Source organism: Chelonoidis abingdonii, chromosome 22 (assembly GCF_003597395.2).
Source record: "Chelonoidis abingdonii isolate Lonesome George chromosome 22, CheloAbing_2.0, whole genome shotgun sequence".
NCBI lineage: Eukaryota > Metazoa > Chordata > Testudines > Testudinidae > Chelonoidis > Chelonoidis abingdonii.
Genome location: NC_133790.1, coordinates 27718468 through 27740158, shown reverse-complemented (window position 1 = coordinate 27740158; position 21691 = coordinate 27718468). Strand labels below are relative to the sequence as shown.

The following is a 21691-nucleotide window of genomic DNA, read 5'->3' as shown; positions in this document are numbered from 1 at the left end:
CATGGGGAACAAATATTTAACAATGGGGCCTTCCCTCTAGCAGAGAAAAGTATAACACGATCTAATGGCAGGAAGATGAAACTAGGCAAATTCAGACTGGAAATAAGGGGTAAATTTCTAATGATGAGAGTAATTAACCACCAACCAGTTATCAAGGGTCCTGGTGGCTTCTCCCTCACTGATAATTTTTAAATCAAGGTTGGATTTTTTTCCCTAAGTGATCTGCTCTAGGAAATATTTTGGGGCAGTTCTCTGGCCTGTGTTATGTAGGAGGTCAGACTAGCTTGGTCCCTTCTGGCCTTGGGATTGATGAACCTGTTGTAGCTCAGGGGTCAGTTTGGTATTTTTGCCATGGTTTTAGCTGGGACCATTTACATATAAACATTTTATTTCTAGGCTCCTGTCTCCACGAGTGAGAAACAAGAGCTGGCTCAGCTGCTGGACTGGTGTAGTAAAATAGCAAGTACGTGCCTTTCAAAGGCTCTTGAGATCTGTCCTCCTGGCTTCTACCTGAGATTTCAAACTTGGCTGCTGCAGAAACTTGCATTTCTACAGCTAGGTATCTCCCATGTTCCCTGTCTATTTTATTGCTGAGTTTTCTATATCCCCATTCGTTTGTTTAATCAAGATGTGTATCACTTGTCATCTCGTTAAAGCCAGTTAATTCAATTAATCAGGTCCATCTTACTTAAAGGAAGTGGCAACTCTTTGCTGGGCCTAGAAAGACTTATCCACTAATCCCCTACCCTCTGCTTTTGGACAGTAGCTGCATTCGCTTTCTCCACAAAGTGCTTTTACTTCTTTAGTTTTAAGGGATTTTTCCCCCCACAGTATTGGGTCTTCCAAGTCTTGCTGTCAGTTGTCTTAATTTCTCTCCATCTGTGCAGACCTTGCATCATTTTAGTTGCCCTTCCTTAAATCCCCAAAGGTCACCTGAGGTAGTGAAGAGAGCCCGGTGCTGTCAGATATGAGAGATGCTTTTGAACAATCGCTGCTAAATTAAAGCGAGTTAGGCCAGCTGTCAGAGTCCAGTACGTTCCCATGCGAACTGGGAGACCCCTGGGCTAGTTCCATATGGGGATAACTGCATTGCAATGCCTAACATTTAGGCACCCTGCGCCATAGCGGAATCCACAGTGAGAGGCTCAGGCTCGCTGCACAATGCACAGAGACAGTTTGGTGCTAAGACCGGGAGCTACAAAAGCCAGCATGCTGAGCAGACGGCCGCATAAACCAGCCAATAGGAAATGCCTAGAAGAGGGTGGGGCCTAAGCCCCGCCTCTCAACAGGAGTTAGGTATTTAAATGTGGGCCAGAGGAACTGCGGTTCCACTGAGCATGTTCAGTGCGAGAACAGCCGCAGTGAGCGTCCATCTTGTAGCTATTTGCTAGTCAAGCTAACAGCAGCTTCCAGTTGTGACATCCAGCTGAGATCCTGTTATGCAGGGAGAGCTTTGGTGCAGCTTTTGGTAATATTTCTGTAGAGGCAATTTGACAGTGCCAGCTAGCGAAGCAAGCGTTGGCTTTTTCTAGCCACATCCAGTCTCTGTGTTCGACACAGAACTCCCGAGATGTACACTGCATGCTATTTTGTATGACTGCACCATGCAAATCTTGTGCTCCTTACCTGTGTTTCAGTCAGGACCTCAATGTCATTTGTACGGAAGAATTCCTTAGGGCGCAAGGTGATCTGCTCTAAGTGGGAATCCATTGACTGCAACAAAGAAGCAATATTGCTGTCAATTACACAGTTCAGTGTGAGAGACGAGTGTGAATTCCCAGTTACATCCTGTACACATGTGTAAGAGCTTTTTTCCCCAGTGCGTTTCAGTGATAGCCTGAAACCTGTCCTTGCAGTAACCTGGCACACAGGAAATCTCTGCAGGTGACCAGGGCTAAGGGAAGGATCTCCACTGACTTGAATGGACTTGGTACTGGGCCTTAATTCTTTTTATATTAACTCACACTACAGTAAAAGAATTGACCTACTGAGAAAGACAGGAAGGGAAGGCTTTTGAATAGCTGTAAAGTGGAAGTTCAAAAGCCATAGCATGGAAGACACACAGAGAGACAAAGGGGCCAAGAAAATGGTTACTTTGGGAAAGAGGATCAGTTATCCACTGATAACTGCCGAATTTTCAAGAGCACTCAACTTATTTAGGAGCAAATGTCCTGGCAAAAGTCAAAACACAAGCCCTTATCTAGTTCTTTTTTGAACCTAGTGATACTTTTGACCTTCACAACATCCCCTGGCAACGAGTTCCACAGATAAATTGTGCATTGCGAGAAAGAGTATTTCCTCCTCTTTGTATTAAACCTGAGGCCTAGTAATTTCACTGCATTGTAGTCAATTTGTAGCCAGTGATACAAATGTATATGCACATAGGTAAGGAATAAGTATGAATTAAGGCAGTAACACAAAAGCGTACATGTCCCAAGCTCGTAAGGCAATAACTAATACACTAACTGAGGCCAAAGGCTTGACATCTGGACACAAGTAACTAACCTATACATGACCTTGTATTATAAGATGTCATAAGATAAAGTGATGTTATAAGTAAATGTTGCTGAATTGCTGAGAGTTGACAGCAAAATGTTAGTTTATACCAGCTTCAGATATTTTAAGTTAGGAACATCAGCGGATGTTCAACCACAGGAATGCCATAGAAACTTATTGACATGTGGCCCATTAGCAACTGCCAGGAGCAAAAATCCCCAGTTGCTGGAGATGGAACACTAGATGGGGTGGGTTCTGAGTTCTTTCCCAGGTGTCTGACTGGTGGATCTTACCCACATGCTCAGGGTCTAGCTGATCACCATATTTGGGGTCTGGAAGGAATTTTCTCTCAGGCCAGATTGGCAGATACCCTGGAGGGTTTTCGCCTTCCTCTGCGGCATGGGGCATGGGTCACTTGCAGGCCTGAACTAGTGTAAATAATGAATTCTCCATAACTTGAAGTCTTTAAACCATAATGTGAGGACTTCAGTCACTCAGCCAGAGGTAAGGAGTCTATTACAGGAGTGGGTGGGTGAGGTTCTGTGGCCTGTGACATGCAGGAGGTCAGACTAGATGATCATGATGGTCCCTTCTAACCTTAAAGTCTATGAATCTATTTGATTTGTTCCTGCACAATATTTTGATTAAAAGACTAGAACAATATAAAATTAACAGGGCACACATTAAATAATTAAAAACTGGCTAACATAGGTCTCAAAATGTAATTGTAAATAGGGAATCATCACGTGGGTCTGTTTCTATTGCGGTTCTGTAGGGATCAGTTCTTGGGCCTATGCTATTTAACATCTTTATTAATAACCTGGAAGAAAACATACAATCATCACTGATAAAGTTTGCAGATGATACAAAAACTGGAAAGTGGGTGAATAATGAAGAGGACAGGTCACTGATACTGAGCAATCTGGACTGCTTGGTAAACTGGACATAAGCAACCAACATGTATTGAAATACAGCTAATGTATAGATCTGGGAACAAAGCATGCTGGCCGTACTTACAGGATGGGGGACTCTGTCCTGGGAAGCAGTGATTCTGAAAGAGATTTGGGGGTTGTGGTGGAGAATCAACTGAACATGAACTCCCTGTGTGATGCCGTGGCCAAAGGAGCTAATGTAATCCTGGGATTCGTAAAGAGGGGAATCTCAAGTAGGAGCAGAGAGGTTATTTTATTTCTGTATTTGGAACTGATGTGATTGCTGCTGATGTACTGTATCCAGTTCTGGTGCCCACAAGCAAGGGCACTGGAAGGGGGGGGGGGGTTGAGGGGGAGGCAAGGGACCATGGCCCTCCTCCTCCCCTGCTCCTGCCAGGCTAGAAGCTGGAGCCTTGCCTGGGGAAGAATAGCACCAGGAGCCTGGGCAGCTGTGGGGAGCTGCGGACTCTACCCCTGCCCAGACGCGGAGGGTTCGAGAGCAGTCCCTGGCCTGTGTCCCCACTCCTGGACCCCCCACATCCAAGGCAGATGGAGGCTCCATGGCTTCCCAGATGGCTCTTACCACAGCCCAGCTGCAGCTCTTCAGCCCCCAAGACCCCACCTCCCTGGCCAGGCCAGAAACTGGAGCCGGGTCTGGGTAAGAGCCATGCAGGCAGTTGAGGGGAGCCATGGACCCTCTGCCCTGGGTGGAGGGCCTGGGGGAGGGTAGGAACACAGACTAGGGGCTGCTCTCAGGCCCCCTCCAAACAAGTGGAAGGGCCTAGGCTCCCCGGCTCTGCCCACAAGTCCAGAAGGATGTTGATAAATTTCAGAGAGTTCAGAGAAGAGCTGCGAGAATGATCAAGGGATTAGAAAACCTGCCTTATAAGCCGCTGAAGGCAGCCTACCTGCCGTGCTTGGGGCGGCAAATGCCTCGAGCCGTCCCTGCTTATACTGACAGGCTCCAGCAGCTCAATCTCTTTTGGACTCAGCACAGCACAACATAACACCCTCCCCTCCCCATTCCTGCCTCTGACAGGGTGATGTCAGCCGAGCACACACACAAACCCTGCAGTGTCCTCTGCTTGGATCCTATTGCGTTCCAGAAAGCTGGACGGGTGCAAGCTGCCCACGGCTAAAGAATCCTCCCCCAGCCTATGGGGAGGATCCACAGAGCCCAGAAAACTCACATAATTATGGGGGACAATAGAAAAAATAACAAGGACAGATGTGAAGGTCAAAGAGTCAAAAAAAGGAAACCTGACGGGGACACTGAGCAGAGAACCCCACACAGGGCCCACTGCTCCTCAAAGATGTCAAGGGAGCCAGGGGACTCTGCCCAGAGGAGCCCTGCCCAGATGCATGAACAGAGGGAGGATCAGAAATAGGCCCCACAGCCAACATCCTCTCCCTGGGGTTACAGACAGCCACCTTGGCCATCGGTAGGAGGAAGTTAACTGGGAGGTCCCGCAACTTTGTGGGGCCACAGACAGGACGTGATAGATAAGGAGGTGGGGGGAGAAGTGCAGCCAAAAATGTAAAAGTAGGTCCAGGAGGAGCCAGAAAAAGGGCTGCAACTTGGCGCCCTTACGGTAAATGTGCATCAGAGTCTCCCTCATGCCGCAGAAAGGACAGGCTTTGGGGACAGGAGTGAATCACACCCAATACATGGTCATGCTCACAGGAGCCACCAGCCAATATCCCTGGTGGGCCACGGGACTAGGATGGAATATAGGCTGGCCCACTGGGGTTCCTCACCCTTGACAGACGACATTAGGTCCTATCACTTGGTATTGGGGCAGGACACGAAGGTGAGGAAATGGAGTCTGGAGCACAAGCATGTACAGATGTGCCCTTGGCATGGTTCAAAAGTGAACTGGCTGCAGGTCACGCAGCTGGTTTGAGATATCAGGGTGGGGCAGCCAGGGAAGCTCACGGGACACGGGACCGATGAAAAGATCCAGAGGGACCATTGTGTGGGGTGGGCAGGGAGCACCCTCCCTCAGGACCTGCTCGAGGTAAACTCGAGAGGCGGTTGACAAGGCTGTCCTCACCTCCTGAAGTACGCACCGGCGAGTTTGGAGGGTGAAGAGCCCCGTACACTGAGTGAGCTGAGCTGAGCCTCTGCTTGGATGGGTGGCAGGTTTTTAGTGATAGGTAACTTTTTGTCCCAGTGCCTAATGTCAGCTCCAGAGGAGCAGAGTTAAGGTTGTGTCAGGGTGGGAGACATTTTTAACTCTATGTTCTCTGGTTTCCAGAGGTTTACATTTTTCTTCACTTATCTCTTTATTTTCTGCTTTCCAGAGATTAAACTTTACCCATCCTCCCTGTTCTGGAAGGGTGTATCACTAACTAGTCCACTTTAACTTTGTGTGAAAGAAATATGGTACCGTGAATGTCATTCTTTTTAAAATAATTTCTGCTTACAACCTTCACTTCATTGTAAAAATTTCTGCCTCGGAATATATTAAAGAATTAAAGGTAACAATATAGCGATTAACCCCAATTCTCCCTGTATATGGATTTGCTTTAGGAATATTTACAATTTCCTCATTTTTATGCAGACGGGGCAGTACTATGATTGAAAGTTGAACATAGGGTTTGTATTTAATATCCTCAGTTGTTTGCAGAAAAGAAACTTCAAGCAAAAGAAGAAACAAAAGGCCAAAATGAAAGAAAAGGTGCTCGTGTATTTAGTAAAAGATGCATCACTGCAATAAATTCTGCTACTCCTGAAACAGCCATTTGGCTCAATCAACATCAGGCGAATTTGTCGTTATTGCTCTACACCAGGCACTTGAAAGAAGAAGAAGATTTAATAATGTTCGGGCAAGGTCCCCAGCCAAGATTTTCTAACACAGGATATGTAACCTGAGACCTAGATCACCTGATTGTGCAAAAGTGCTCAGTAGCTCTCTCTGGTTTTATTGGGAGCTGAGAGTTACTCAGTACTTATGAACACTAGGCCACATATTTAGATACCTAACTATGGACTTATGAACTTAACATAAAGCATGTACATTGGGAAATCTCAGCCCCAGCTTTCATCAGGCTCCTTCCATTATTGGTCTTAGACGGTGTTATACGAGGCAAGTGAAGGGTTCACAGGTTTGCCTCCGAAAACACACACTAAAAGGGTGACAAATTCCAGAAGTCCCTGGAATTAAGTTTATCGACAGTGCCTCAGTGCAATAAAAGGACAAAGCTGGCAAAGTTTCTAGTGACCTGGGACATTCACTGACTAGTGAGGAGAAACAGTCTGAGAAGGGAGCCCAGTAGCTGTTCAGTAAGAATATGAAACATTCTGGATGATACAAACCTTACTTAGCTTGGGTCGGTCATAGGGTAAGTGTCTGTCCATTGTGCACATGACGATCCTGTCGGAGAAACCTTCCTGTCTTAAGGTCTCTGCACAAACTAATCCAGCAGCACCTAAGAGACAGAAGGCCAGTAATTGCTACATACACCTCTACCCCAATATAATGCTACCCGATATAACATGAATTCGGATATAATGCAGTAAAGCAGCGCTCCGGGGCGGCGGGGAGGGGCACTCCGGCAGATCAAAGCAAGTTCAGTATAACATGGTTTCACCTATAACACGGTAAGATTTTTTGGCTCCCGGGGACAGCATTATATCGGGGTAGAGGTGTATGTATTTTAGTTAACAAATGAAAAGTTTAGCATCCATCCAGCAGAGGTTTCCATAATCTCTCACACCTTTTTTGTGTGAATCTAGCCCTTTGTTTCTTTTGCTTTTATGAATAAATAAATAAAAACATTGCCTAGCTATTCCAGTAATTGATCGCTTGGCACAGGGAGTGGATCCCGAATTGCTCCATTGGGTAGCAGGTCTACTCTGTCCTCAGAGCTATTGTCTCACTTGTTAGGGTGTGAACTCCCTCCCTTCTGGTTGGAACTGGAGCATTAGGAGGGCTGTAAAATGAGCTGGCTGAAGCCTAGAAAAGCCATTCATCAAACACGTTCTTTGATTAAATCGTCATCATCTGATGAGTAACTTTGGTCCGTATTCTGATGTCCATTCCCATGGGTAGCTGTGCCTTGCTCCAGGAACAGTCCCCTTGAAACCAAGGGGCAGGAGCGTCAGAATTTGGCTTGTATCCAGCAAAGCCCACTGGCACAAAGGGAGTGGGAAATGCTACAGGAGAAGATCAGGCATAGCTGGCTTCTAAACCGCTCTTCCCACTGCACCTGGGGCAGGAAGCAAGAGGACAAGGAGTGGTGGAGCATGGTGTGCTTTGGCCTTCCCCCATGGCATATGGCACCATAGGGACTACAGACATCTGGCATACGCAAGAGGAGTCCCAGGCTGTAATCTGCACCGAGGCCCGGGGCCAAGCAGAGAATCAAGAGCTGGCTCCCTGATAGCCCTGCTCTACTTTGCTAAGCATGATCTGAGTAAACTGTGAATCTGGCCTAGGATTTGACTAGTTCCAGAGATAATCAAATACCACCATTACATAGTCATGCCATGGCAACATATGCCGAAGAATGTCTTGGCCAAACAGTACTGAACCAGCTCTAGGTGTATACTTGCAGCTTTGAAAAATGAGTAGAAATTTCTCAGACTTGGGGCTCTTCTGCAATGGAGCCTGCAATAATGGTGTCTTTGCAAGCAATGACTAGTCCATGCTAACCGTCATTGGAAAGGCAGCATCCACCATGTCTCCCTGTCCTCTGAAGAAAAGCAACAGCAGGGAAGTTTGTTGCTGCCTACAGACTGGTGGAGTCTTCTGTTCTGTAAAGTTTTGTTCCATCCATGAAAAACATTTTAAGAAAAGCACAAAGTACCAACACAAATGCAACTGGCCCCTCCTACTCCCACCCCTCCTCCCATTCGTCTCTGGTAAGTTTGGAATTAAAGCATGTCAACACCAGGGAAATTCTGTAAAATGATTTCATTGTTGCTATCATCATTTCAGCTTGGCTGGCGCTAATTATAGTGAGAGCACTAGTGTTAAGGGACTGTCTTAAGCACTGAACTGATCAGACATACTCTGAGCTGCATATAAGACCCGGTGCTTAAAGTAAGTACTGCAGCCAGTAACCCATCTGCGCTAGAGCCATAAATTCCAAGGACAGACAGTAGCACTGTGGTCATCTAGTCGGACCTCCTGCATAACACAGGCCGTAGGACTTCCCTGAATTAATTCCTGTGTGAACTAGAGCAGATCTTTTGGAAAAACTAGGTTGTGGAAACCAATGCAGTTGAACTGGTGACAGAGCAATGGTGGAAGTTTCGCAAAATTTTCTTGCTGTAGACAAAGCTTTAATTCCAAATTTAATACACACCAGATGGAAGAGAGATTGCGGAGGGCAGGCCAGCAGGGCCAGAAGCTTTGCAAGTATATACCTGTATTTTATACAGGCTAAGAGAGTGGGGGTTATCAGCAGCTCAGGAGCATGGGGGTGAAGGGGAGTGTCTAAGGCCTTGTCTACACTTACCAAGGCATGGTGATTGATGCATTGGCGGTCAATTTAGCAGGTCTAAATCGACTGCTGATCACTCTCCCATCCACTCCTGTACTCCACGTGAATGAGAAGTGTAAGAGGAGTCGACAGGAGAGCGTCTCCCATTGATGTCGCATAGTGTGGACCTTGCGGTAAATAGATCTAAGTATGTCGACTTCCGCTACGTTATTCACGCAGCTGAAGTTGCGTAACTTAGATCGATCTCCTCTCATAGTGTAGACAAGGCCTAAGGAACGGGTAGTTGGGGTGGTGATTAGACAGAGAGCTGCCTGGGTGTCTGGTGACAGCTTAGAAGGAAACAACTGTATTCACAGAGTGGGAGAATTAAAACATATCAGGTGCAGGAGTTAGGGGTTACCTATATGCAGGACCTCCGCATGTCCCTTTCTTGCTCTGAATCTAGGGTGTGAATGGTCTCAATACAGACCAGGAACATAACTTACTGGGCTAACTGTGCAGTGAAGAAATACTCTGAGAAACTCGCAGTAGGAGCAGTAGTTATTTACCCAGTGTGGGAGGTTGGGGAAGGGTTTCCACAAAGTTTGGGAGTAAATGTCTATAAATTAGATGCATGGGGACATTGTACACAGAGTCGTAGATTTTCATCTAGTCTGACTTGCTGCATTGCCCAGGCCAATGGTTAGTGTAGTGGCATACACGGATCTTGAGCTTAGTTAATAGTTCTGTATTGCTGGATCTGGTGTGTGGGTCTATACACGTTAGGAGAATGGACAGTTATGAACCCAGACTGGGAGTGGGATGGGTGTATCCACAGACTGGACGGGAAGATGAAGGGTGTACATCAGTTAACATACACTATTTACTGTTCTCTTTATATCCTGCACTATAAAGATAGAGGTCTGCTGCTGGATACCTGCTCCGATGATCAGCACGTTGGTGCTACTGATATTGTAGTTGCTGAGGGAGATACATTTTGCCATAACCTTTGTCCTTCTTTGCGTCAGAAGAGCCTGCGTAGCAATTAAGGAGATGATTGTCATTAATGATTCAAAGCTTTAACTTTGCCAGGTACAAATGGGAACAGCTAGGAGTTATTTTGTAAAGCAGCTTGGACGAAAGCTTCACTCTTATTGCTTGAAGAGGATTCCAAACCCACACCCAACAAAAGCACTGTGGGACTATAAAACCTTTCCACCAGACATGTCACTATGCCACTTCCAGAAGGCAGCTGAAGAATAAATCCACCACCAGCCACAAACTCGTCTAGGTCAGAAAGTTTGGGTACCAAACAAAGATGTGGCAGTGCTGGTTAAATGTTCTTTAGCCTTACAACTATACATCAGCAAATCCTAGCAAAGCAAAGTACAGTGTAACTTCTATCACCCCATGTATGGTCCCCCACATTGCCAAATGGAGAGCTTAGCACAGGATGGCAGGGATGGGAAGATGTGATCCCTTTTCATCAAACCCCAACATTCACATGTGTAACCTGGGTAGATGGGACACTGCATCACAAATCATCTGTCCACATGCTGACAGGCACAACTGATATTAGTGATCACTTTGGGCCAAATCTCTGAGTCACTGGAGCTCCTTAGATGTGTACGGGTGGATATATCAGAATGTGGCTCTTAATAGATAGAATGTGCATAGAATCATAAGACTGGAAGGGACCTCAAGAGGTCTCTAGTCCAGTTCCCCACGCTCATGACAGGACTAAGCATTATCTAGACCATCCCTGACAGATGTTCATCTAACCTGCTCTTAAACATCTCCAATGATGGAGATTCCATAACCTCCCTAGGCAACTTATTCCAGCATTTAACCACTCTGACAGGAAGTTTTTCCTAATGTCCAACCTAAACCCCCTTGCTGTAGTTTAAGCCCACTGCTTCTTGTCCTATCTTCAGAAGTTGAAGAGAACAATTTTTCTCCTTCCTCCTTGTAACAACCTTTCATGTATTTGAAAACTGTTATTGTGTCCCCTCTCAGTCTTCTCTTCCTCAGACTAAACAAACCCAATTTTTATAATCTTCCCTCATAGCTCATGTTTTCTAGACCTTTAATCATTTTTCCTGCGTATCTGAGCAGTCTCTAAAAGCAAACGTAGAGCATTCTTTGTGGTACTCCCTAGGGGGCAGCAGATAACCTCAGTAACGTGGACCCCTGAGTGTGGCAGGGCTATTTATTTTTTACCTAACCAGAGGGCCAAAGAATCAAATCACCCTTGCCTCCCAGCAAGCTGCTGTCCCCAGTTCCTGTGTTTGGATGCCAATGGAATCTCTCCCCCTCACCTGTTTGCTCGCTCGGATGTACACTTTCTCCTTCTCGATTTTCACCTGGGGCGAGAAGACAGCAGCAGTTTGCAGCGCAGTTAGTGTCTCTGGGTTTAAAGGAAGGGTTCTGTGCTAACTGCTGAACTAAACATAGGTCAATGCAAAACAGGTTCTGTCCACTCAGCCACACTGCACGCTCGCCATACTCCCTGCATGGCCCAAGTAGGAGCTGGGTGGCTCTCCTACATCCAGGAGGCTGGGACTTTCCCTGTTAACTAGTATCAGGTGTACAAGGATCGTTAGCAGAGTGTCCATCTCTGTTTGTCTGGGTTCTTATCTCACATGCCTAAGTTACTTCTCAGCACCAGTGTGTTCTGGGGGGCACCTGGATGCCCTTCTCCCCTCCTTCTTTGCCCGCCCCACCACTCTTTATCAGCAGCAGCCTTTGTGTAACAAGCCCTTCCCATGTATGTGCCCTCTTTCTTTCTCTCTCCTTTCTCCTTACCCTGGAGGCTCGGTTTCACAGGAGCTGGCTGGCACTTGCAGATGGGTGCAGGACAAAGGGGTCAGCCGGAATCATGGGGGTTAGGTGCAGGGAGCAGTGACTGGGGTCACATGAAGTCACCACCACCCCTGAAGTTGGGAGACCCCAGCTCTGCACTCTGAAAGGAAAACACTTCCCCCGCCTCCTCCTCCCTTGTTGGTCATTTCTTTCTCTACAGATTGAAAGATCTCACCTGGAATTTGGGTAAGCTGTCCAAGCCAGGAAAGTCCTCTATATCACCAGTGCCAATGCTGAAACAAGCCCCGTGCCAGGGACAGCGCACTCTTCCTTTGGATAAAACCCCTGCAAAAGACATGGCAGGAGCGAGTCACACTTCACCATAGATCCTTCCCTATCATCTCCTAGCAATCCCAATGAGATCTTAGTGCAGCAACATCCTGGCAATGATCCTGATGGCCAGTGACCAGGTGCTGGCCCCCTTCATGCTGGCTCAGTGACAGTGCAGAAGCATGTCAACATATAGTCACAGATCTAGAGGCCACTGTATTAGCCTGTCATTGATCCTGGAGGGGATGGAACTGCAGGTACTGAAGACAGGTCAGTCCTGCTGAGCTGATCAGGGTTGATTGCAGGGGGATGCAGGCCACAGCCTGGTTTGAGAGTGGGAGAACTGTTCGATTCCATCTGGAAAGGTGATGGCTCGAGGCTGGGAAAGGGGTGCCCTTGAAGAGACCAGGAGGGATCAGAGATGCAGCTCGCCTAGGAACTGTGACCGGGCTCACTGGATTTTAAATGGTGCAGTCCAGTGCTCAGGCACGGGACCCGAGTTGGTGGGTGAAAAGGCTGTTATATAGACCCTTGTCCTCCCCTATTGCAGGGGTGGCAGTGCTTGGTTCAGCTGGGAGCTGGAGCAGAGCTGAAAGTCTGGTGTCTAGGGACCAAAGCCAGCTCTCCCATGAGCCCTGCAGGTAGACATACAGCAATAAGCTATAACTGTATCAGCTCCTTTGTAACAAGAGAACCGTATCCACACTAGGGGCTGTACCAATTTCACCTGGAATAGTTACATTTGCTGAAAAAATGGCACATAGAGCAGCTTTTACTGTCTTTGAGGTAAGAATGTTTATGTGGTGTGGCTGGGTATGTGCAGAACCAGACTGTGAGCAAGGGTTGGGGGAGGGGGTGAGGAGTTCTGGCTCCCAGGTAAGAAGCAGGACCACAGCAGAGCCATCCACATAGAGGATGGAATTTCTAACTGCTCTATCATAGAGAAGAATAGTTCCCCTCCGCTGCAGGAATCACTGGATGAAAGTCTCAGGCCCCTGTGTCAAGCGGTGAGACCTGAAGACATCCCAGTGGATCGATGATCGGCTGGCAGGATGGCCAGTGGAGAGGCACGGCAATCGGCCAGCAGGACGGTGAATGGAGCCTGGTGGAGAGGCACGGCGATCGGCCACCAGGGTGGCCGGTGGAGAGGAACGGAGTGCCAATCAGCTGGGCAGTGGAGTGAGTAAGGTGCCTTCTTACTCCCCCACTGGGGACTTCTCAATCCTGGGTCCGCCCTGACCAAGGATAACAACTGTGAGTGGGCTGCAGAGAAGGGATGGGCATGTTAAGGGGACTTATGGTTGCTGGACTTAAGAACCTGAGGGGAAAAGGACACTGTCCAACTTACTTGGGGGTGAGTCTTTTGCTCATGGTTTATGTTTATAAACCCTGTTTGTGGTGTTTTCCCAATTTAATGCCAGGTTACGTCCCTCCTTTTATTAAAAGTTTCTTTGCTACACTCAGACTGCATGCTTGCGAGAGGGGAAGTATTGCCTCTTAGAGGCACTCAGGGGTGGTGGGCTCAAGCCGGTTTCATGATGTATTGTTGAAAAGGAACCCCCAGATACCGAACCTGGCCCTTGTTGCTGCCAACTCAGACTGGCAGAAAGATTTCCTTTCTATTCTTCAAACATCATTTTAAGAGATTTCCCTCAGAGATATACTGCACAGGCTAGTACGAGATCTGTTAGCAAACCAAACATGGACAGAATGCTCAGCAGAGGATTTTGATCCCTTTCCTGGATTATAAATGTATGTTTACCTCACAGACAAGATGTCTCTACAGATCTGAAAATGCTGCAATGTAGTGAATGATACCAAATGGCTCAGATTCTTCATGCAGATCCATAATCTGTTGTGAATGTCTGATTCGTGTTCATACTTGTACAGACTAACCTTTCACCAGTGGGGCTCCGTAGTGAGGGCATTTGTGTCCCATTGCATAGTAGTCTCCATTCTCCTTTATCAGCAGAGCCTTCCCTCAACCCATGTCTACTTCTCGCATCCTGGAGGTAAAAAGCATGACAAATATAGTATACATAATAGATATTGATTATTGGCACTATGATTTATTATCACTGCCTTTTGATCTGCTTGGGCTGTCACATGTCAGAGAGCCAGTCCCAACCTTTCACTTTAGCTAGTGGTTTCTTTTTCGCTATAAGCACAGTTACTTACAGTAAGTGGAGATTCTTCAAGATGTGTGGTCTCCAGCTGTACTCCATCCATGGGTACGCACAGGGCTGTCCTAAGGATTTATGGGGCCCCATGGAGTATTATTAAACTGGTGCCCCTATACCCGACGGCAACCTGGGCTCGCATGTGTATTGTAGATAAGGGGGGGGTCTTTTGAAGGATTTATTTAAAAAACAATATTATGTCTGAAGATCCAAGCATTTAAAGCTAAAGATGTATACTCAGATTATGCATCTAAAAATCTGTGCAAGGATTTTTTAGAGATGTGATTTTATAATCTTCAGCAACACACTAACGAAATATTTTTAAAGCAAATTTTAAACTAAGGTCCTGTAGAGTAACATGTTCTGAGTGACTATTACAGTAACACATAACTGTTTTTGTCAGTACATTCAGAAACTGACAGTAGATACCTGGGGGTTGGCAAATGCCTGTTAAATGGCTTCATTACCACTTGACTGACTCTTCAACAGTTTCAGTGTTGTGCTAATAGATCTGGCAGGCAGGATTCACTTTTAAGTACTAGATCCCCTCAGGAGGCAGACTCACCAGCCTGAAGCAGCCAGCTGTGGTGGGAGCCTGCAGGAAAGGTCAGAACAGGGATAGGAAGAGGTGAGAGGTGGACAATAAGACCCATGGGTGCCCCTAATTTTCAGGTGCCCTACACAGCCATATATGCTGCATATGCCTAAGGATGGCCCTGGGTACACGTGCGCACCCTGGGCCTGAGTGCAGAGATTTTAACAAGCAGCGTCCCTTAGCGTGCACATGCGCAGTAGATCACCTCGTGCTCTTGAGTGAGGATATACGAAGCAGTGCAGGCTGATGCCCACTCAGTTCCTCTCCTTACAGCACATCTAATCAGATTTGCAGCAGAGGGGATGGAGGGCGGTGTGGCAAACTCAGGACAATTAGCTACCAGGAGAGGGGTAGTAATTGGTCCCGGAAGGCTTAGCCCTGGAGGAATAAGGTTCAGCTGGGACAGGGGTGTCATAAATAGAGAGCTAAGGGTTAATGTTTCTTTTACCTGTAAAGGGTTAACAAAGAGAACCAAACACCTGACCAGAGGACCAATCAGAAAACTGGATTTTTTAAAAGGCTGAGGCAGGGGTTTCGGGATAATTAGGTTCGTCTGGTCCATTGCTGCGAGACCCTTTTCCAAACCCTCCTGAGGGAAAAGCAAGGGGGAGAGATAGAGAGCAGAGTAGCTGCCGACGTAGGCGGCTGATCTGAGATCTTCTTGCAAGTCAGATTGCTTTCCTCCAGTAGGAGAGGTAACTCGAGCAAGGGCTGGCTGATGTAAGGGCATCAGCCGACCCTGTGAGATTGCGAAGTTTTTTTTTTCTTTGCCTCAGCGGTGTGTCTCCATAAGTTGGTGAAGAAGGCTTGAGCTACAAAGGAGATCGGAGGTACTTTGCCACACGTGGTGCTTCAGAGTTGATTGTCTTAGTGATGAGGGCCTGTGGCACCTCACTGGCAAGGTGGAACCACCGACAAAAAAAAAAAAGAAAACATTTGGAAAGTGGAGGATGTACTGAAGGCCTTGATGCAGGCAATGCGTATTGCCCAAACTGAGGCTACCAAGTGCAGGTGTGTCCCCGGGGGTCGTACGGTGTGCAACAGGAAGTACCTTGCCCGCTGCGTGAGCAGGCGCCCAAGCATTCGAGCACAACTGACCGAGTTATGTACCGTGGAAGGCCCTGACCACGATACGCACAGGGCCCAGGGTAGTTCGTGCCGCTAGCGGTTCGAGCACTACTTGACAGAGAGATGACACGGAAGTATGATTAATAGGCGTTATCTCTTGCTTCTCAGAGTAGACGCTACTGCGGGGCCTAGGCCAAGACCAGGGGCCTGTGGCATCCTTGTGGGCGTCCGGAGGCTTGCATGCTGCAGTAGGAGTGGCTAGAAGCATACTTCATGCTGAGAGGCTGGAATATCTCGCTGGAGGGTCGGAGAGGGTAGGCTGGACACCGGCCTAAGGCCCAGCGCTTAACGGAGTGGAATAAGTACGGGAGGGACAAACCCCTGGATTCCCAGCTATTTGATTTTGATAACACTTTGGCTCGAAGTGGCTTCCCACCCGGGCCCATCGGCCGGGGTTCTAGAATGAAGTATCTCGATGGCTAATTGGAAGGTACATGAGGGGTCTGCCGCCGGCATACGGAGAGAGTGGGTCCCGCCAAATGATCCCTCCTTTATGCACGATCTTAGTTTCTTCGTGAGAGGCGACTTGCAGCGCAAGATCGCTTTCTCGACCACCGGGGGAGAAGGCCGCCAGTATCGGAGCCTGCGCTCTAACGCGGGCCCGTTTGCCTAGCTTCCTGGCCGGACCCAGATGGAGGGGGCGCAGGAGGCGAGAGCCCGGCCCGTGGCCGGAGATGGAGGATGGGAAGAAAGGTAGGGGATACTCAGCAGCCGAAAAATAGGGGTGCTGCGGAGTGGTGGGTACCGATGTATGCCTGTGGTGGATATGGTAGGGGCATATTGAGTGCCAATGCCCTACAATGTGGCAGAGGCCTTGCTAGTGTCGATAGTGAGATATACTGGAGGGGAGCCATGCGAGCTGATGGAAGTCTAGTCGGGTGCGATGGTTTATAAATACACTAGGTTGGCTCGTTAAGCTGTAACGGGTTTTAGGACCCAGTCATTATCAGACTCGGCGGTGCGTTACAAACTTCAGGACGATTAGCTCCAGGTAGAGGGGTTGTCATGTGCGGTCCCGGAGGCTTTACCCTGGGGAATAAGGTTCACTGGGACAGGTTTCCAGGGAAACTATGTGGTTCAGCTGCCCCAATTGTGGCGACCTTTTCAACCCCTCTGCTGGGAAGCAAGGCCGGGGAGGAAGAGAGAAGCAGAGTAGCTGCCAGAAGTAGGGCAGCTGAACTCTGAGATCTTCTTGAAGGAGTTGGCATTCTCCCCAGAAGGAGAGGAAACTAGAGCAAGGGGTTGGCTGAGAAGGGATCAGCCAGACCCTGTGAGATTGGGAAGGTTTTTTTTCTTTTACTTTGCCCAAACTTGTGTCTCCAAGGCTAAGAAGGACTGAGCTAACAAAAGGAGAGGCAGGTACTTTGCCACAGCGGGTAGCGGAATGCAGATAGGGACCACACATCTCAAAGAACTGCCAGGGACAGTAAGTTGCCTCCACTTCTTCTTTGAGGGCTGGTTCCTGTGTGTATTCCACACATGGGAGATTGACAAACAGTATTCAGATTGGAGGTGGGTGCCAGGAAGCTGGCAACAAAGATATGTGCAGTATTGCAGATCCCACTGCTGCATCCGCAGCAGTGGCATGGACTAGTGTATAATGTCTAGCAAACACGTATATGGAGCTCCAGGTGGCTGCTCTGCATATATCCTGCATTGGGACCTCCTCCAGGGGTGCTACTGTAGTGGCCTGCAAACCCATGGAGTGGACCATTATACTGCTCTGAGGTGGGATGCGAGCTAGTCTTCAGCATTCTATACTGCAGCCAGAAACCCACTTAGAAATCCTCTGAAAGAATATAGCCCAACCACGGGATCTCCCTGCTATCACAACAAAGTCTTGAGGACTTTGATGGACTTGGTTCTTTGCAGGTCAAAGCCAGTGCACACCTGATGTTGAGGGAATGAAGTCTCTTCTCTTCTTGTGAAGCATGGGGTTTCAGAAAAAGGACAGATAAGGAAATACACTGGTGAAGGTAGAATTTGGAGAGGACCTTGGGTAGAAATTTAGAGTGAAGAAGGGATACTTTGGTATGTCAAGCCTCCTTTACAGTATTTCATAAGAACAGAGTACAGTCCAAACCAGTGTGGGCTGTGTCACCCCTGCCCTGTGACCTGCCTTGCTGCTGTAGCCTCCAACCTGGACTGCTCACAAACAGCTACCAGCATGCAGGTCGCTCCCAGATGCGTTTGTGTAACCGCAGACTGCCAGTCACACCCTGGCTCTCACCAGCCTTGGTCATACTGTGGAGTGACCCCAACACACTCCCAGTCCTGGACTGTCCCCCAGAAATGTATGTCCTGTACTGTCCTGCCCTCTCCTGGACAGTACAAATATATTAATTCTGTTATTCCTTTAAGGGAATCATATACCAACTCACTACCATAAATAGGAGTTACCCTGTCACTTCCGCTTAAACAATAAAACAAGTTTATTAGCTATAAAGAGATACATTTCAAGTGAGTGCAAGTCATGAGAGTCAGAAATGGTTACAAGAAAAATAAAGATAAAATACTTTCTAGTGCCTAAGCAAAACGTCTCACCGAATGCTTCCATCAAGATTACGGACCAAACATTTTAGGTCAGAATCCCTTCTGTAGAGTTCTTGGTGGAAACGAGCAACAAATGCTGCAGTTCCCCAAGACGTGCATCTCCCCCAGACAGTAGAGGCAGCGTTGGTGTTGTTGCTGACATAGAAGGATTTAGGGCAGGAAACACTGTTTTTGAAGTCCAGAGTCTAGGCTTGGTCCCTGACTCCGGGGAGAGAATCCCCAGTCCAGGAAAACAAAACTACACTAATTACACTAAGACTAACTGAACTAAACTAAAAGAATAACTATTTACAATCTTATCTACAGGTTTTCTGAAAGGCTGAACACTGGATTCCAACTCAAGGCCATATGGTGACATTATCTAACTCTTTCTGTAGCTGTTACAAACAGCACTGCAGATCCAGTCACTGCTGTGCTGGTCACTAGGACAGCTTTGCCAACCATACATCAACACTGCGTGAACCCCCCAGCACATCAAACATTGACTCAAGTGCATAACAATGTATTCAGCATCTGTATTAGATCTTAGGTCAATATTTTTCACACAGTTGGCTTGATTTGAATTGCTGGGGGATGCTGGTGATACAGAACACCAATACGGCCATCAGCGCAGCTTAGACAGACTCCTGATCAAACCAGGGCTCTAGAAAGCTCCTGGGCTAAATTCCTCCCATCTTCCCTTTCTCATTTGAATCGACTTATGGTAGCAGTAACATCTGGAATGGATCTGTTTCATTTTTCGTACTGGTTACCTCAATTTAATGTGCACTTTTGATTTTAAAAAATGGGCCAGTTCTCAGGGGGCATAAAGTGATGCAACTTCATTAAATTCAATGGCCAATTTACGCCATTTGGCATTTTGAGCCCATTGACTTCAATGAGACTGTGCAGATTACACTGAAACCAGTAAGACTAAATCCCTTTTCAGTGAGGTTCATCGATTCCAAGGCCAGAAGACCTCCTGTAGTACACAGGTCAGAGAACTTCCTTAAATAATTCCTTTGAACTAGAGCATAAGTTTCAGAAAAACATCCAATCTTGATTGAAAAGTTGCTGGTGAAGGAGAATCCAACATGACGCTGGGTCAATGTTGAGCTGACTGACACCAGCAGGAGGTCTTGTCCCGCTGCTACAATGAGATCCAATTGCTTTACACTGGCAGAGGATCTGGCCTTCCTGGCTTCCATGGGGCGGCACGCATTCTGCTGGCTAAGGAACTGGCGGAAGATGTTCAGCAGCATGGCAGCAGGTATTCCATTCCTGACTAGAGCATTTACACACGGAATGCTGCTCTCCAGGGAGTTTTGGTGCAAGGATCTCTCCTCTCAATTTCCTGGGTATGGTGAGTTGTTGCCCTTTCTGTGGAGCCTGGCTGTGGTCTGACAGCTTGCCCTCAGGATCACTGGGATCATATTTAGTGATGCTGCCAAAGCAAATGCTCTCACTTGCAGGAGGGAGTTTCCAAACTGTTTTAGGATGCAGCAGTGATGTTTATTCAGGTTTTTGCAATTAAAATAAAAAATGAAGAATCTTTATTTATAACCAAACAGCTCCCTCCATTGTGGTGGGCAGCTCTGCAACATATTAGCAAAATATACATTCATCAGTGTCATCATGTCAGATGAACTGTCCTTAACTTGTACAATCATTAACATGAAGCCACTTAACACTATGTCTCACCATCGGCTTCATCCCCAAATACCTGGGAGAAGAGATGGGTTTTGCGGCATGCCAGGAAGAATAACTGGGCTGTGGCAGACTTAGAGGGAAGCAGGTTGAAATTCCTGCCCTTTACAATGAACACTTGCTAGCAAATCCCTCCATGTAAACCCAGGGGACTGCAGAAGGTGCTCTTTCACCACTCTCAATGGCAGTGTACATGGCAGGGGGAGAGAGAGAGATCTTTAGATCAAGATTAGATCTCTATCTACAAGTTCTGCTTCAAGTCAACCACAGGTTACTGAGATCCATGCAGGAATCACAGAGTGAGCCCCCTGGCCAGTGTTATGCATTTCAGACCAGATTAACACAATGGTCCCTTTTGGCCTTAATCCCTAACAATCTATGAAATCATTACTGCCTCTGCTGCCAACAGGGCTAGACTGACAATAACTTATAGACTCATAGACTTTAAGGTCAGAAGGGACCATTATGATCATCTAGTCCGACCTCCTGCACAATGCAGGTCACACAATCTCACCTATCCACTCCTGTAACAAACCCCTAACCTATGTCTGAGTTACTGAAGTCCTCAAATTGTGGTTTGAAGACCTCAAGCTGCAGAGAAAACTCCAGCAAGTGACCCATGCCCCACGCTGCAGAGGAAGGCGAAAAACCTCCAGGGCCTCTGCCAATCTGCCCTGGAGGAAAATTCCTTCCCGACCCCAAATATGGCGATCAGCTAAACCCTGAGCATGTGGGCAAGACTCACCAGCCAGCACCCAGGAAAGAAAGAACTTACCCTATAGGACAGCATATGACCCAAATCTCCTCATCTCTTAAGAGACTTACCCTTCTGGATTGTCCCTCCTCTTCCCACACCACAGACAGCGATGGCGACACTTGACAAAGGTTCACAGGGGAATGTTCAAAACCTTCAGACTCTCCAATCCTTAAGATGCCCAGCATGGCCCCTGTCCCTCTGTTAAGGCCTTTTATTGGAGCCTTTAATGAGCTAAATATACTTCCGCAATTGGTTCTAAATCTGTGCCCCCTCCTGACAACTGCCATCCAGGGTGGGTGGGTCTGTGTCTCCTCTCTCAGTCCATTTTGAACCAGGCAGCTGGCAGATCAATCTGGGCCAAGTGCCCTTGATTGCCAAGCTCCCTCCCAGAGGAATGGGAGAATCCCCCATGGCCTCCTCGTTTTATGCTGCAAGTCCCAGTTATCCTTGCTGACCTATTTTTGGAAGTTAGGTGCCTGAGTAACTTAGTGAATCCCACCTCTCCGGTGGTCTGTAGGTCTCTGCTGGGGTCCTAGCTAGAATGCTGGTGCTCCCATGGGGAGATCATCAGAGTCCCCCTGCTGTGCAACAAAGTGGAGCACCTGCCAGAACTCAGTTCTGCACCTGTCTACTTTTACCTCCAAATTGTCCTTTTTGGTATGTGCTTAAATACCTTGCTGATGGGGCCCTAAGCAGCAGTATGGGCTCCTGCTAAGGGCATACCACAGTTTTATCTGAGCAGAATGCTGCAAGGGCTCTGCTCCCTCCCCTGTACCTGTTTAGTCCTTGCAGTAAGCTCAAC

General features: G+C 47.5%; 1 protein-coding gene across 2 annotated transcripts in view; it reads right to left on the bottom strand.

Annotated features, from left to right (window-relative positions):
• AIFM3 (AIF family member 3) overlaps nt 1-21691 on the bottom strand; it is a 108229-nt gene that overhangs the window by 39648 nt on the left and 46890 nt on the right. For both annotated transcript variants that reach the window (XM_075059966.1, XM_075059967.1), the window contains 7 exons: nt 13887-13996; nt 11896-12005; nt 11177-11221; nt 9796-9892; nt 6748-6860; nt 3514-3633; nt 1627-1713 (listed from right to left, as the gene is read on the bottom strand). In XM_075059966.1, coding sequence (XP_074916067.1) covers nt 1627-1713; nt 3514-3633; nt 6748-6860; nt 9796-9892; nt 11177-11221; nt 11896-12005; nt 13887-13929 — 615 coding nt within the window. In that variant the 5' untranslated portion in view covers nt 13930-13996. The remainder of the gene's footprint in view (nt 1-1626; nt 1714-3513; nt 3634-6747; nt 6861-9795; nt 9893-11176; nt 11222-11895; nt 12006-13886; nt 13997-21691) is intronic.